Source organism: Podarcis melisellensis, assembly GCF_964234715.1.
Source record: "Podarcis melisellensis genome assembly, chromosome: 5".
Lineage (NCBI taxonomy): Eukaryota > Metazoa > Chordata > Lepidosauria > Squamata > Lacertidae > Podarcis > Podarcis melisellensis.
The window spans coordinates 96,400,688-96,413,444 of NC_138537.1; the positions used below are offsets into that span (position 1 = coordinate 96,400,688).

A 12,757-nucleotide genomic window follows, 5' to 3' on the forward strand; every position below is an offset into this window, starting at 1 on the left:
TCTTTTATTCTTTCAACGTTCTTAGAGCATTGTATTCTATTAATAGTGTGCTGGTCTTGCTGGAAAATATAATACATTGCAAGCTACTGTGACAGTCTAGTCTTAAGGGTGAAATATCTATACTCTTTTCATCTATATTTTAAGAATTGGTCTGGCAGAGACATCTTGCAGTAGATTAATGCAAACTGTTTGATGAGGCATGTGGCTTTAAAAGATCAGAACATCTTGATATTTGCCAGTAGAACTATTTCAAGAGGATAGGTAGCCCTTTTAGTCTCTTGCATCGAAAACAACAAGGATTCTTGTGGCATCTTAAGAACAAATACATTGTGCATAAATTTCACAAGGTGCACGAGGTCATCCAGAATTACAGATAATAATTTAGATGGTATGTGTGTGTGCAAATAGTAAAGTTAGAAGGAAATGAAAATATTGCAGAAGGAGAAAAAGAGTATTCAGAAATCAGTAAAGTTTGTTGCTTTATGCTTCACTGTTATTTTCAGCAACATTTTGGGAGGCTGTTGCTAATGATGAACAGACTGTAATGGCTTGATGGTCTGTCAGTATAAAATTACAGGTTTTTTTGTACCAGCCAAAACATTGTTTTGTCCCATTCTCTGGCTAAAGAAAGGCTCTCCTGCACGTACTTGGGGCTCCTCCACACTTTACTTTGTCCCACAGTTTTCTCTGTTTGTCCCGTGGTTTCTAGGCCACGGGTCTGAGAGCTTTTTCCTTTGTCCTGCCGCTTTCCCCAGGAAAACCCACCGTTTTACTGCTAAATTGAATCAAACGTCAGTCCACAGGCATCAGTCGGTCAACCCGACTGACATTTGTGCCGATTCAGCAGTAAAGCCGCCGGTTTTCCCAGGGAAAGCAGCAGGACAAAAGTACAACCTGTTGGACCCGTGCCTGGAAATCACGGGACAAACAAAAGTGTGGATGAGCCCTTAGAAGCCTTATATTGTCTATTGCTGCAGATCTCAGGATGGAGCCTTCACACTTTTTAATGGGTTTCAAGGCTGCGTTCAAGTGAGCCCTGACTTCTAAACCCCCCTTTAAATCCATATCAACAAAAAGGAAAGAATTCACTTTAAAACTCACCTACAGGTGGTACCTAACACCAAGGAAGCTCGCGCTAATACACCCAGGAACCTCACCAAAATGCTGGAAAGGGTGCACCTCCACAGGCACATACCTCCACATGTGGTGGGAGTGCCCCAAAATCCAACTATTCTGGACAACAGCCATAAAAGAAATATGCAAAATAACTAAGCAAGTATTGGAAATAACACCAGAACTGGCCCTACTAAACATCTTCCAAGACAATAACGCCCATTTACACCACAAAGAACTTATAAATCACCTACTCTCAGCATTGTAACCAGACACTGGAGAGACCTATCAGGAGTAAGCATGGACCAATGGAACCAAATAGTATGGGAAACAGCCCTACTAGAAAAATTAACCAATAAACTGAAACTGACATGGGGACAAATAGAAGAAGATACCTTCACCCTGGTATGGCTCCCCTTTATCACATACACAGCCCAACAAGACAGTGACAAGAATCCACCAACAGCATACGAATCAATATGGCTAACCTGCTCACACATGAAAACAAAGTTCACCACAGCCAATCACAAATGAACAACCACACCCTAGGCCAACCCCAACCGCTCTCACCACTAAAGGAACACAAGTGAATAGCAGAGAACCTGCACAAGCAACACTGACACAAAACCCCACACATACATCAAGTAAAATAGAAACATCCCCACCCCACCCACCATTCTCCCCTCCACCTCTTTCCCCCTTTTCTTCCTAAAGTAACACTGATGTCTCAAGAAATGAAACTGATCTGCAGAAAATGTAACTTGAAAAAGAGGCACTGCACATACTTTTGTAAACCAAGAAATCTTTAATAAAAATACATTTTAAAAAAGTGAGCCCTGGCTCATATTGATCACTGACTGCATACATCAAAAGATATTACTAGGTGGGAAATCTAGCTGTGTGTGCAGTTTTGTAATGTTATGCCGTGGTGTTCCAGAGATGAATTTCCCAGCAATTACTGGTTAACAGTCACAAAATGAGCTGTGTAGTTGTTTGATTTTCCCAGCAAGACTGAAAAGTGATGGAGTTTCATATGGTACCCATGTGTTTGGTAGCCCCTGATCTCTGCCTCAGCCCCATCAGCCACATAGGGCAGCCCTCTATGTGAGGGTCAGCTTGGCAAGCCACAATACGCAACTGGCAGGTTGCATTTGGCTCGGTGGGTCGCATATTCTTCAGATGAGTATCTGGCAAAATTTTAGCCGGTTTATTATTTGCACCATATCCTTTCTCTCACCCTCAGTTTTCATTTTGTCATTTGGCTGGCTTAATTTATGACTGTACTAGAATGGGACAGGGAGGAATTAGCTCTGCTCTAATCTCCCAGTATTTGTCTTGGTGATTTATAGAGCTGCCTTTGCTCACTTTCCCTGCTCTCCTTCTCTGTGGACAACCCAGGAAGAGCCACCCGTCGAAATATCTCTGAAGTGCAGGCATGAATATGACTCCCAGAAGAATCTGATGGTTATCCAGCTAAGTCTCCAGCCCCAAAGCAGATTGCATTATAGTCACGGGGAAAACATTCTCTCGCTCTGAAATCCCCCCAGAAGGAGTCTGAAAACTGCTCTTGCATTCAGCTGCAAGTTTTAATTAATTGATACAGCTGTTAAGGGGTGCAGTATTAACATTCTAGTAAAGTAGTATTTATTCTCTTAGTAAGAAAGGCAATGTGATGGCTATATTTAGATTTAGAAATCCTGCGTTGCAGGGCGTTAGACTACACAACCCTCGGGGTTCCCTCCAACTCTACAATTCTTTGGTTCTTTGATAACCCTTTCCTCCTCTCTAACAGATGTCCAGAAAACAGGAGGAGCTGTGTTAAACTGGGCACACTTGGACCTGGCCTATTCTCTCCAGAGTTTCCAAGAAGAGGGGAGAGGAGCAACTTTTCATATCCAGTTTGGGCTCATCTTCATTTACCTTTTGTGCTACTCTTTCAAGGCTCAGGTCCACACTTAAAAGCTCTGTGCCCAAGCAGGTTTTTGCTTTATTTGCTTATTTATATATTGCCCCAGAGCTTTCCTGCGAAAGCCCACTCTTTAGGGCTCAATCAGAACAAACATCAATTCAGGTTTCCCACAGAATTCCATTTGCTCCGATTAAGCTTTGAAGAGCAGATTTTCACAGGGAACGCTCCAAAGCAACAAAAACGGCACTCAGACATGGAGCTTTGAAGTGCCTGGAAAGAGCAGAGGAAAGGTAGGTGTGGACAAGTCCTCTGTCTTGCAGACAATGTGTCCTATGTTTCAGATGACAGTCCTCCCTTTGAAGGGCTGTTAGATAATAGTCCTCTGTATGACGCAGCCCTCTGTTTGGAGGGCTCTTTTGTTTAAAGATGAACTAGCATAAGAATGGAGAGCAGCAGACCAAGCAGCCACAACAGGCCGTGATTTTAGGGATTGTTCATCTCTTGGGGCTTCTGTCCATGGTAAGGAAAACACATAGGCAGGCTGTTATGTGACTTATTCCTCATAACAAATGGAATCCTAATGGGGAACAAATAATTTCACATGAATGATGAATCAGAAATTATATCTTTGTCTTTTTGACAGCCTAAAATGATCAATACTACTGCTTTAGTGTGATCAGCATCAGCATCAACCTTGCCAAAGAGGATAATTCCTGACACTGCAACGGAATATGTTTATGTTTAAAAGAGGCATTTAGGGACCCGTGTGCCAACTTCCTCTTCCATAATTAAATAAATGATATTTATGAGGCTGGCACGGCAATCTTTTGCACATTTTACACGTGCATGGGAGTAAAGCCCGTTTGTCGCAGTGGGACGTGTTTATGTACAGGATTTCACTGCATCCAAACAACCATTTCATGCCACTGTTGTGGTGAATGGCGGGCCATGGTGGAGGAAGAGAAGGAGGCAAGGCGGCAGAAGAGGGGCATCCAGGATTTCAAACAGAAGGCAGGGTGACTTTTGTGAATCTGGGATGTCCCACTCAAAGCGGGACTGTTGGGCGGTATGCTTCTGTCCTCCTCTGATGGACTGGAACTTGTGGAAGAGTTATTCTTCATTATTTCTGAAGTCTTTCTCAATCCATTTTATCCATATTTTACATCTCAAAGGTTATTTAAAGGCACTTAAGTCTATGGATATTAATGGGACTTGAGATCTCCCTGCATTCTTCTTGGGAGCATATAAAAATTTTGTTGTAGAGGATGGAGAGTCATGCCTGTGCTGATACAATAATTCTTCTCTTTCTAAAAGGCTAGTACTCGACAGATGGAACTAGAAAATGGGAAGTTTTCTGTTATAAAAAGCCATTAAAGAATACTATGAAATTAACAGCTTATGTAAATCAATGTATTAACAAATATGTTAAATTCCAGATTAAAAGCAAATTTTTATTTAATGCCTTCAGCTGTTCCCTATTATGGATCCTATTGTTATCTCTGCTGCGGTTTTGGTAAGGAAAATTAGTTCCACAGAATTAGATAAAGTATATCTGAAGCCGATGGAGGAAATAAATCAAGACGTTTGTGGGAAAGCTGCATCATATTTTCTAAGTATAGCAACTCACTGGATGATTGAGATGTGTGCTATTATCTAAAACTGACTTGGTTTTCAGTTCCAAAACTTCCCTCTTCCCTTAGCATAGAAAAAACCACATATTTGGTATGTTAATAATGGTTTACTTTACTCTCTCCAATGGTCAAGTTCATGTGCTTTTTGATACAGCATTCAGAAAAAGTTGTGCAGGCACTAAAACATGGCTTAGCTACAGTGGTGAATGCTCCTAAGATGTTGGAATAGGAACTCAAAAGAGGCTTGTTAAAGTCATGTGGTCAGAACTTAGAGCAACCAGCTCAGACCTCTTTACACACTGAGCTTCTCAGGTAGACAGAGAATGAACAAAAGTATTGGTTACCTTCCTCTCAAGGTGAGGGGTAGTGACCAGGCTTAGGCCTGGCAGGACAGCTTACTCTATGGCATTAACCCCTTCATGCATTAATCAGACTTGAGCATGTTGGTTATCCCACAATCCCCACTCTTTCATTTCAAATCCTGTGACATCTTATAGCTGTCCTAATGGGGATGAGCAGAACCTTTTTAATCATTGAACCGGACCACAGCTTCTGTGAAAATAAAGGAGAAAGCATCCTAGGCACTTATTTTGAAAGATGGGAAAGTTTTAGTGGGAGGGTGGGCTGGGCAAAGAGAATCTGAGGAATATAAAGACAAGAACAGCAATCTTTTGCATCATCTGCCTCAACACTGTCATTTTTTTCATAAATCAACAACTGCTTTGCATTTTCATATTGCTTCAAGACATCTATGTCAAATACCAGAGTCTCATCTTCTTTAAATAGAGCCTGGTATTAGTTGTCTTGTGCAATTTTAAAATAAATGACTTACTTTTCCCCCCTTATAACGGTAGGTAGGAGATGCTTAAAGTTTTTTAAAAGGAGGAAATGAATTGGAGTGGTGACAGAGATTCCCCAAGAGAATAATAATTAATTCTTATTTTATATTCTGATTATAACTCAGAGGTACTCCAAGGAACAACAAAATTATTTCTGCAGAGAGCTTTATGGTGATATGCCCAAGGAACAGCAGGTTGCCACTTGAATAAAATAGATGTTGAAACAGCTACAGAGAACTCTGGATTTATGAGGCTCCTGATTAAAATACTACAACTTTTTCCTAAGGAGATGTTCATTAGATCTGAAATGAGTATTCTCAGTGGCCCTTGATTTCTACCAGTCTAGAAGTTCAAAATGTCAGTGCTGTGCAGCCTAAGTTACAGAGAACTCTGGATTTATGAGGCTCCTGATTAAAATACTACAACTTTTTCCTAAGGAGATGTTAATTAGATCTGAAATGAGTATTCTCAGTGGCCCTTGATTTCTACCAGTCTAGAAGTTCAAAATGTCAGTGCTGTGCAGCCTAAGTTATTCCAGTGGCATGAGAAAGACCCTAAAGGTTAATTCTGGATAGATGAAAGCAATCACCAGGCATTGTTATGACATCAGATGACTGACAGTTGAGTGGTCCTGCCCATCTGTCAAAGTATGCCCTTGGGTCTGGGGGAAGATTATCACATGCTGTGGAAACAAATATCTGATGAATTTATGCATTGCACCCTTTTTATAATCTTATCAGGGGCATCTTAGTGACCCCTGATTGGGCATATTCACATCCCCAAACCTAAATGGGTTTAATATTCAGTCCCTCTTCCCGGGAAGCCCTGGGAAAGGTAATCTTTTGAAGGCCAGGGATCTTCTGGTCTGGTCTTTTCTTTTCCCATATTATGGCAGGCAATTGAAAAACTGATTTGCTTACAGTGATTCACATTTTGTTTTCATATGTGTTTATCAGTTCCTTACTTAACGGAAAACCTGCTGTGGCTATGGTTTCGTTTTGGTGCAGAACTGAGAATGCTGAGTGTAAATGCTGAATTTTGTTGGCTCTGCTTTAAATAACATCAGTATAGTGTGTGAAAGGAAGTGTGAAAAAAGCATTTAAGGGTAGAAAAGTGGCCTAGATTGCTAGTCAGCAGCTTGTCGTGCTTTCATGATATAAAGGTTCAGTTTGCAAACTAAACATCAATAACATGTCCATGGAATTAGAGATGATTGTGATCTGTCCCTTGATTTCCACTAGTTACCCCGTGTTTGTTGTGGTTCTTCATGCGTTGGCTTGTATTTCCATGCAGCTCTACATTATTATTGCATATGTGTGTGTTGCTCTTTTATAAGTAATTGGATGTGCAATCTGAGCACATACATAAGTATCGCTCAATTTAAAACCTCTGAAAGTTTTGATGAACAAATATGTAAGAAGTAAATGCTCCATTGGGTGGCACAGATGAAAATTATGGTGTGCACTTGGCTTCACGTTGAAGATTGCAAAGGGCGTTGAATCTCTATTGGGTGATATGTTTGCATATTATGATCTGAAACTAGGCTCAGGAGGACATAGGAAAGACCTGCTCCAAATATGAGCTTGCATATCCAATGCTAAAGTGTTGATTTTGTGTGTGTGTGTGTGTGTGTGTATTAAAAAACCACAAAAAAGGATTAATAGCCTGGATTTTCACTAAAGGGAATTTGTGGCATGTGCATCAGAATCTATAAATCATTTCTAGCACCTCTAGGTAACTTAATACATACAAACATGCGCATAGCAAGAGGTGTGGATAGAGAAGCAGTTTGTGGAAGCAGTTTCCCACACTTTCCGCAAGCTATAAGGAGCTCGCATTGGACCCCTTCCAAGGGTTGAATTATTTTCTCCTAACTGCCATTCAGTACTCTGTGATTTACATTGTACTTCTGCAAACCTGAAGATTCACAATGGTATCTCCTTCTCATTTCTTGGTTTGGGCTCCATTTCTGTCCATGCGCACCTCAGGGAGCTTTTGTCCGGTTCCTGACACTTCCAGTTGAAAGGATGAGGGAGCAGGTGGTACAGAAGATTTTGACCCAAGGACCTTGAAAACCACTGCCAGTCCATAGAGACAATGCCGGGCTGGATGAATGATACTAATACTAGACCTAGTGTTGGGCAGCTTCCTACATTTCTACTGTTTTTATTGCAATGCTAATGCATGCAGATTTAATGAACCAGTTGATTAAAACACACAGCGATGACTAGACCAAGATTTCTTTAATTGGGTAACAGCTCTCCTTCTGGGTCTTGTTTGCTCATGTTCCCAGTGTCAATGCCCACTGTAGCCTTCTATTAGGAACCTTTGGGGGTATGTGATCCTAATGGGGGCTGTTACCTTTGAATCCTTCCCCCCAGCTGTCTAATTTTCCATTTCTTTCAGCCTGATGCAGCACAAAATGTCCATGAGGCAGTGTCTGATCCAAGCAGTCAATTTTTATTACAGGGAACAGATTGTCCATCTTAACAAGTACATTAATTGTTGCAATAATGGAAAATGTTCGCCGCGGACACAAATGATGAATTAGAGAGGAAGTTAAGGTGTCTGCAGCAATAATGAGCTCCTGCGTGATTCATGCTCAAGAAGTAGCCAAAAATAACATTAACACGTTGACTTCCATTGGTTTATTTTAAACTATCGAAAAGCTCCAGAGCTAAAGAAAACCTGGGGCAAAGAAACACACATGAGGCACACGCCGGACAAAGTTAAACCCTTTTAAGTCCATTGATTTCAGTGGGACACCGTGTGTTTCACAGGTCCACGCCCTGACTTGCTATCTTAAATTCCTAGTGACACCATTTCAGATGGTGGTGATGAGAGGAGAGGGGCTTTTCTATCTGGCTAAAATAGCTATTCTGGGTTTCTCCTGCATACCCCAAGTATGTCAACTCCTGTAAATCAGTATATAAGCATGGCAGCGATTGTCTCCAGCCTTCAGCAATATTATAAATCTGAGTAAGACTTTTAAGAGAATTAATTTTAGGAAAGCACAGGCTAAGTTATGAAAGACACCTCTGTATATCCATGTACTTTATTAACTCCACACATAGCCACTGTTTTTTGTTTTTTGTAAGTTCATTGCTGGGTGAGTGGTGGTAAATATTTGACTCAATTTATTACCCTAAAAACTCAGTATGTTGGAGATATGGGAATATCAGCCAAACATTTTCATTAGTTCATTTTTAAATTTATTTTGTACACAGTTTTGCTTTCCCCGTGTCTTCCTCAAACAATATTCTGCTTTTTCCATTTATTTTCTTATTAAGAATTTATCACATAATTTTATTTTTGTTCTCTCATTTATCGTGTGCACAGGTCTCAAAATAAACATGGGATCCATTAAGTGATTCTGTTTTGTCCATGTAAGTGGAACCAGATCAAGGAAATGTCACTTTTGTGCTGTGTAAATGCAGTGGGGTGTTGCTTTGCATGTTGACTTTGATTAGCTAGTTAAGGAACAGTTCACCAGGAAAGTTCTCCCGCACAAGCCCCATGAGATAAACTGGAACAGTAGGATTATTATTACTGTATAAATTGGCCTGTAAAGGACATTTTACATTTGTAGCTTCAAGGCTTCTATTCTTTGACGCATGCTGGTAAATAACTGTTCAAGCAGGGATAGTTCTCCATTAAAACCATAGTTTCTCATGTGCTTCTAAAGCCAAGCAAATTGTCTTATTTAGTTATAAAAAAATAGTCTTGGTGAGGTTTGCTCCTGAAAATGCCTTCCGAAACAAAATGGCCTGATACTTCCAACTCTGTAATACAGAAATTGGGCAGAGGTGGCCAATCATTGTGGCAAACTCCAAAACATAAGATAAGGCAGTCCAATTCCTGAGTGCAGTTTTTCAAAGACTAATGATATAAATGTGTATAGCACTTTCAAGTATTCAAAGCAGTTCACATCATACTCTCCAACATTTCTCTGATGAAAATAGAGACATACCATTCCTGCCCTGTGGAACACCCTCCCACCAGATGTCAAAGAGAACAACAACTACCAGACTTTTAGAAGACATCTGAAGGCAGCCCTGTTTAGGGAAGCTTTTAATGTTTGATGCATTACTGTATTTTAATATTTTGTTGGAAGCCGCCCGGAGTGGCTGGGGAGGCCCAGCCAGGTGGGTGGGGTATAAATAATAAATTATTATTATTATTATTATAAAGATAATTTTACTATTTAAGCCCCACACATCTTACTGGGTTGCCCCAGCCACTCTGGGCAGCTTCCGACATATATAAAAACATAATAAAACATTAAACATTTTTTAAAAAAAAAAATCTTCCCTATATGGGGTTGCCTTCAGATGGCTCAGGGGTCGGATAACTCCATACCCTCCAACATTTCTCCAATGAAAATAGGGACACCCTAAGGAAAAGCGGGACATTCCGGGATCAAATCAGAAACCGGGACAGCTTCTCTAAATCAGGGGTGTCCCTGGAATATAGGGAGACTTGGAGGGTCTGTCACATTCATTATCTAGCTGTAATCCTTAAAACATACTGGGGAGAAGGCTAAGCTGATTATTCTTTTTATCCATGACATTCTAATTTTCTACATTCAACGAGTTCTTCCCAAGGAGGACATGTCAAGAATGCAGCTTAAAGAATGCCAGCTTCCATCTCCCAGTTTCCTCTCTCTCCTCCTCTCTTTCCTGTTCAATTTGTTTGTTCAGGTACAAATGCTCCACGGTTTCCCCATTGGATCATTCTATGCAGTGGCGTAGCATGGGTTGTCAGCACCCGGGGCAAGGCAAGTAATTTGCGCCCCCTAACCCGTGGATTTTAGTAGGGGCAGAGAGCTGCGAGTGTGAGCGTCCCCCCCCCCGATGTTGCTCCCGGTGCGGACGGCCCCCCCCTGCACCCCCCACGCTACGCCACTGATTCTATGTTAACCTACACAGGTAATTTGACATGTTGGTCTTGGGTTTTGCTTTCTGTTCTTTTATCAGTGTGCTGTGGAAAGGCTTTGAAGTTTTGTTGAGTTTCAAAGACACATTGAAACTGACTTACCCTGAACTGCTATTTGGGCCTTTCGCTTTATATATGTTCAAGATACTGGCTATAATCCAGACTGTGGCATAACTGTGTTTCCCCCTGTTCTGCCCCACTAGGGATGCAGGTCCTGGAATGGAATGGCATTCCCTTGACGGCCAAAACATATGAAGAAGTCCAGAGTATCATCAGTCAGCAGAGTGGGGAAGCAGAAATATGTGTAAGACTGTGAGTTTTTCCTCATCTTTCTGTTTCCATTATTTTTGGCTTTTCATGGCTTTTCTATTCACAATTGTTAAGGTGGAACCCGTGAAACACTTTGTGCACCGTTTATATCTAAAAAGGAAAGAAGCGTGGTGCACATGTTAGAGGAGAATTTCTTTGTTCCTTACTATAAACTGAAGAGTAAATATAGACTTTCAGGTACCATCCACAGCCTATTGAAATTTATGGCCAAGTTCCCATGGATGTTAACAGGTCAGTTTACTCCCTTTGATGTCTTCTGGGGGGCTGTGTGTTGAATTTCTCTCTGTGATTGGAAAAGGTTAATCAAAATGAGTTTGGGTGAGTGATTAAATGTAAGGGTGAAAAGAAATAATCCTTTGCTGGAAGCGCAGTGGGAGCTTGTGCTGCATTAGAACAAGGGGATTCTGCGTTCAAATTTCAGTACTGTCATAGTAAGTTGCTATGATTCAGGCCTAATGAGTTGCAAGAAAGGAGGAATAAGGCACAGGACCGCTGTGGAGATGAAACATAGCTGGTTTCAAAGCTTATTGTGAGTGAAAATGTTGTGACAATGTTAGGTAAACAAATGATACATCTAGCTCATCTGAACATCGTGGAAAGTGGTTGTATTTCAGTGTAAACCTGCATTTATTGCATTTAAAAATCCACCACAGAACTGCCATTTTCCTCAGCTCTTCGACTTGAATAGCGTCACAAACACGTATCGGCCAAAAGAGGGGTCATGCTTGGGAGCTGCTTTCTGCCATAATCCATGTCTCATTTATCTACTCTAATACCGCAATGAGGGTGGGCCAAGGGTTCCTTTTGTCTCAGGCTTCTTATGGCTTCCTTTAGGGATCTCAACATGATGTCAGATGCCGAGAATCCACAACATCTGGATTTGCTTGAGCCAGGAAAGACGGGTAGGTAAAAACAATTTGCTTTTCAGTGACACAGGCCACAAATTGTGATTCTGGTACATTTAGAACACACGGTCAAGTACCTTTGAATATGCAGCAAAAAATGGAAGCAAATATGTCCCATTTCTTCTCAGTGGATGACAAGTTTGGTCAAATATGCAGAGAATGGACTATTTGTTTGCTGATGCTGATACGAAGATGGCACAACCAGCACCGACTTTTAAAACTTTTTTCAGCTCTGGTTTGGGAGTGATATGACAAATTGCTCTTTGGATAATTGAAATTGGCTGTGTTGATATTTTTCCATTTCATTTCACTAAACCTTTGATACATTTGATACATGGGCAAACAAATGGTTTTAGAGCAAACATCAGAACTGACAGTCTTCAATTCGAGTATTATGAGTAATAGAGAATTGGGGGGTGGGGGAATAAGGGCCCCACATACAGCTGGTCATCCTTATGTCCCACAAGAAATCACACCAAAAAATGGGCTAGAGACCTTCTAGCCCTTTGGAGGTTACGCTTCTTACTGTAATAAATGCAAATATCCTCAGGTTTAAGGGAAAGAAACTGATTTGCAGATCCATAGCTAAAATGCTTGTGCTGAATGGTCCAGGGGGCGGGTGGGAAAGCGGGAAAGGGCATCACATGTCAGTATGAACTAGCAAACGCTTTGCTATCAGTAAACTGCTTGAGATTATTCAGTCTATTACAGTCGTGTAATGCTTTGACTCTAAGAGCCCCAATAAGCGTGGAAAGTCCATAATACAGTGGTGGAGCACATGCTCTCTTTTCCACAAGTCTACTTCATATGGTTTTATTCTTGTTTTAAATGCATTTGTTGAATAATAAACCAGTAATAAGAACACTAATCCAAATGATGCTGTTCATGCACAGAGTCCCTGCATTCATCTCTGGTGTCCCTGCATAGGTCTGGGAAGCCACAGCCAATGACAAGAGTGTTGACAGGTCTGAGCTAGATGGACCAGTTATCTGACTCAGCAGAAGGGAGCTTCCACATTCACTAGGGAGATGTGCTGATTTCACTGCCCACAGCTGTAGCCCCATGAGACATATCCAACACTTAGGGCTGGCTTTT

The 12,757-nt window shown here is 41.1% G+C and overlaps 1 protein-coding gene across 5 annotated transcripts in view; it reads left to right on the top strand.

Moving 5' to 3' along the window:
* PCLO (piccolo presynaptic cytomatrix protein) overlaps positions 1-12,757 on the top strand; it is a gene marked incomplete at its 5' end in the record, with an annotated part of 247,616 nt that overhangs the window by 181,844 nt on the left and 53,015 nt on the right. For 4 of the 5 annotated variants that reach the window (XM_081911645.1, XM_081911646.1, XM_081911647.1 and 1 more), the window contains 2 exons: positions 10,631-10,739; positions 11,592-11,659. In XM_081911645.1, coding sequence (XP_081767771.1) covers positions 10,631-10,739; positions 11,592-11,659 — 177 coding nt within the window. The remainder of the gene's footprint in view (positions 1-10,630; positions 10,740-11,591; positions 11,660-12,757) is intronic. The other variant, XM_081911648.1, reaches the window with a different exon arrangement.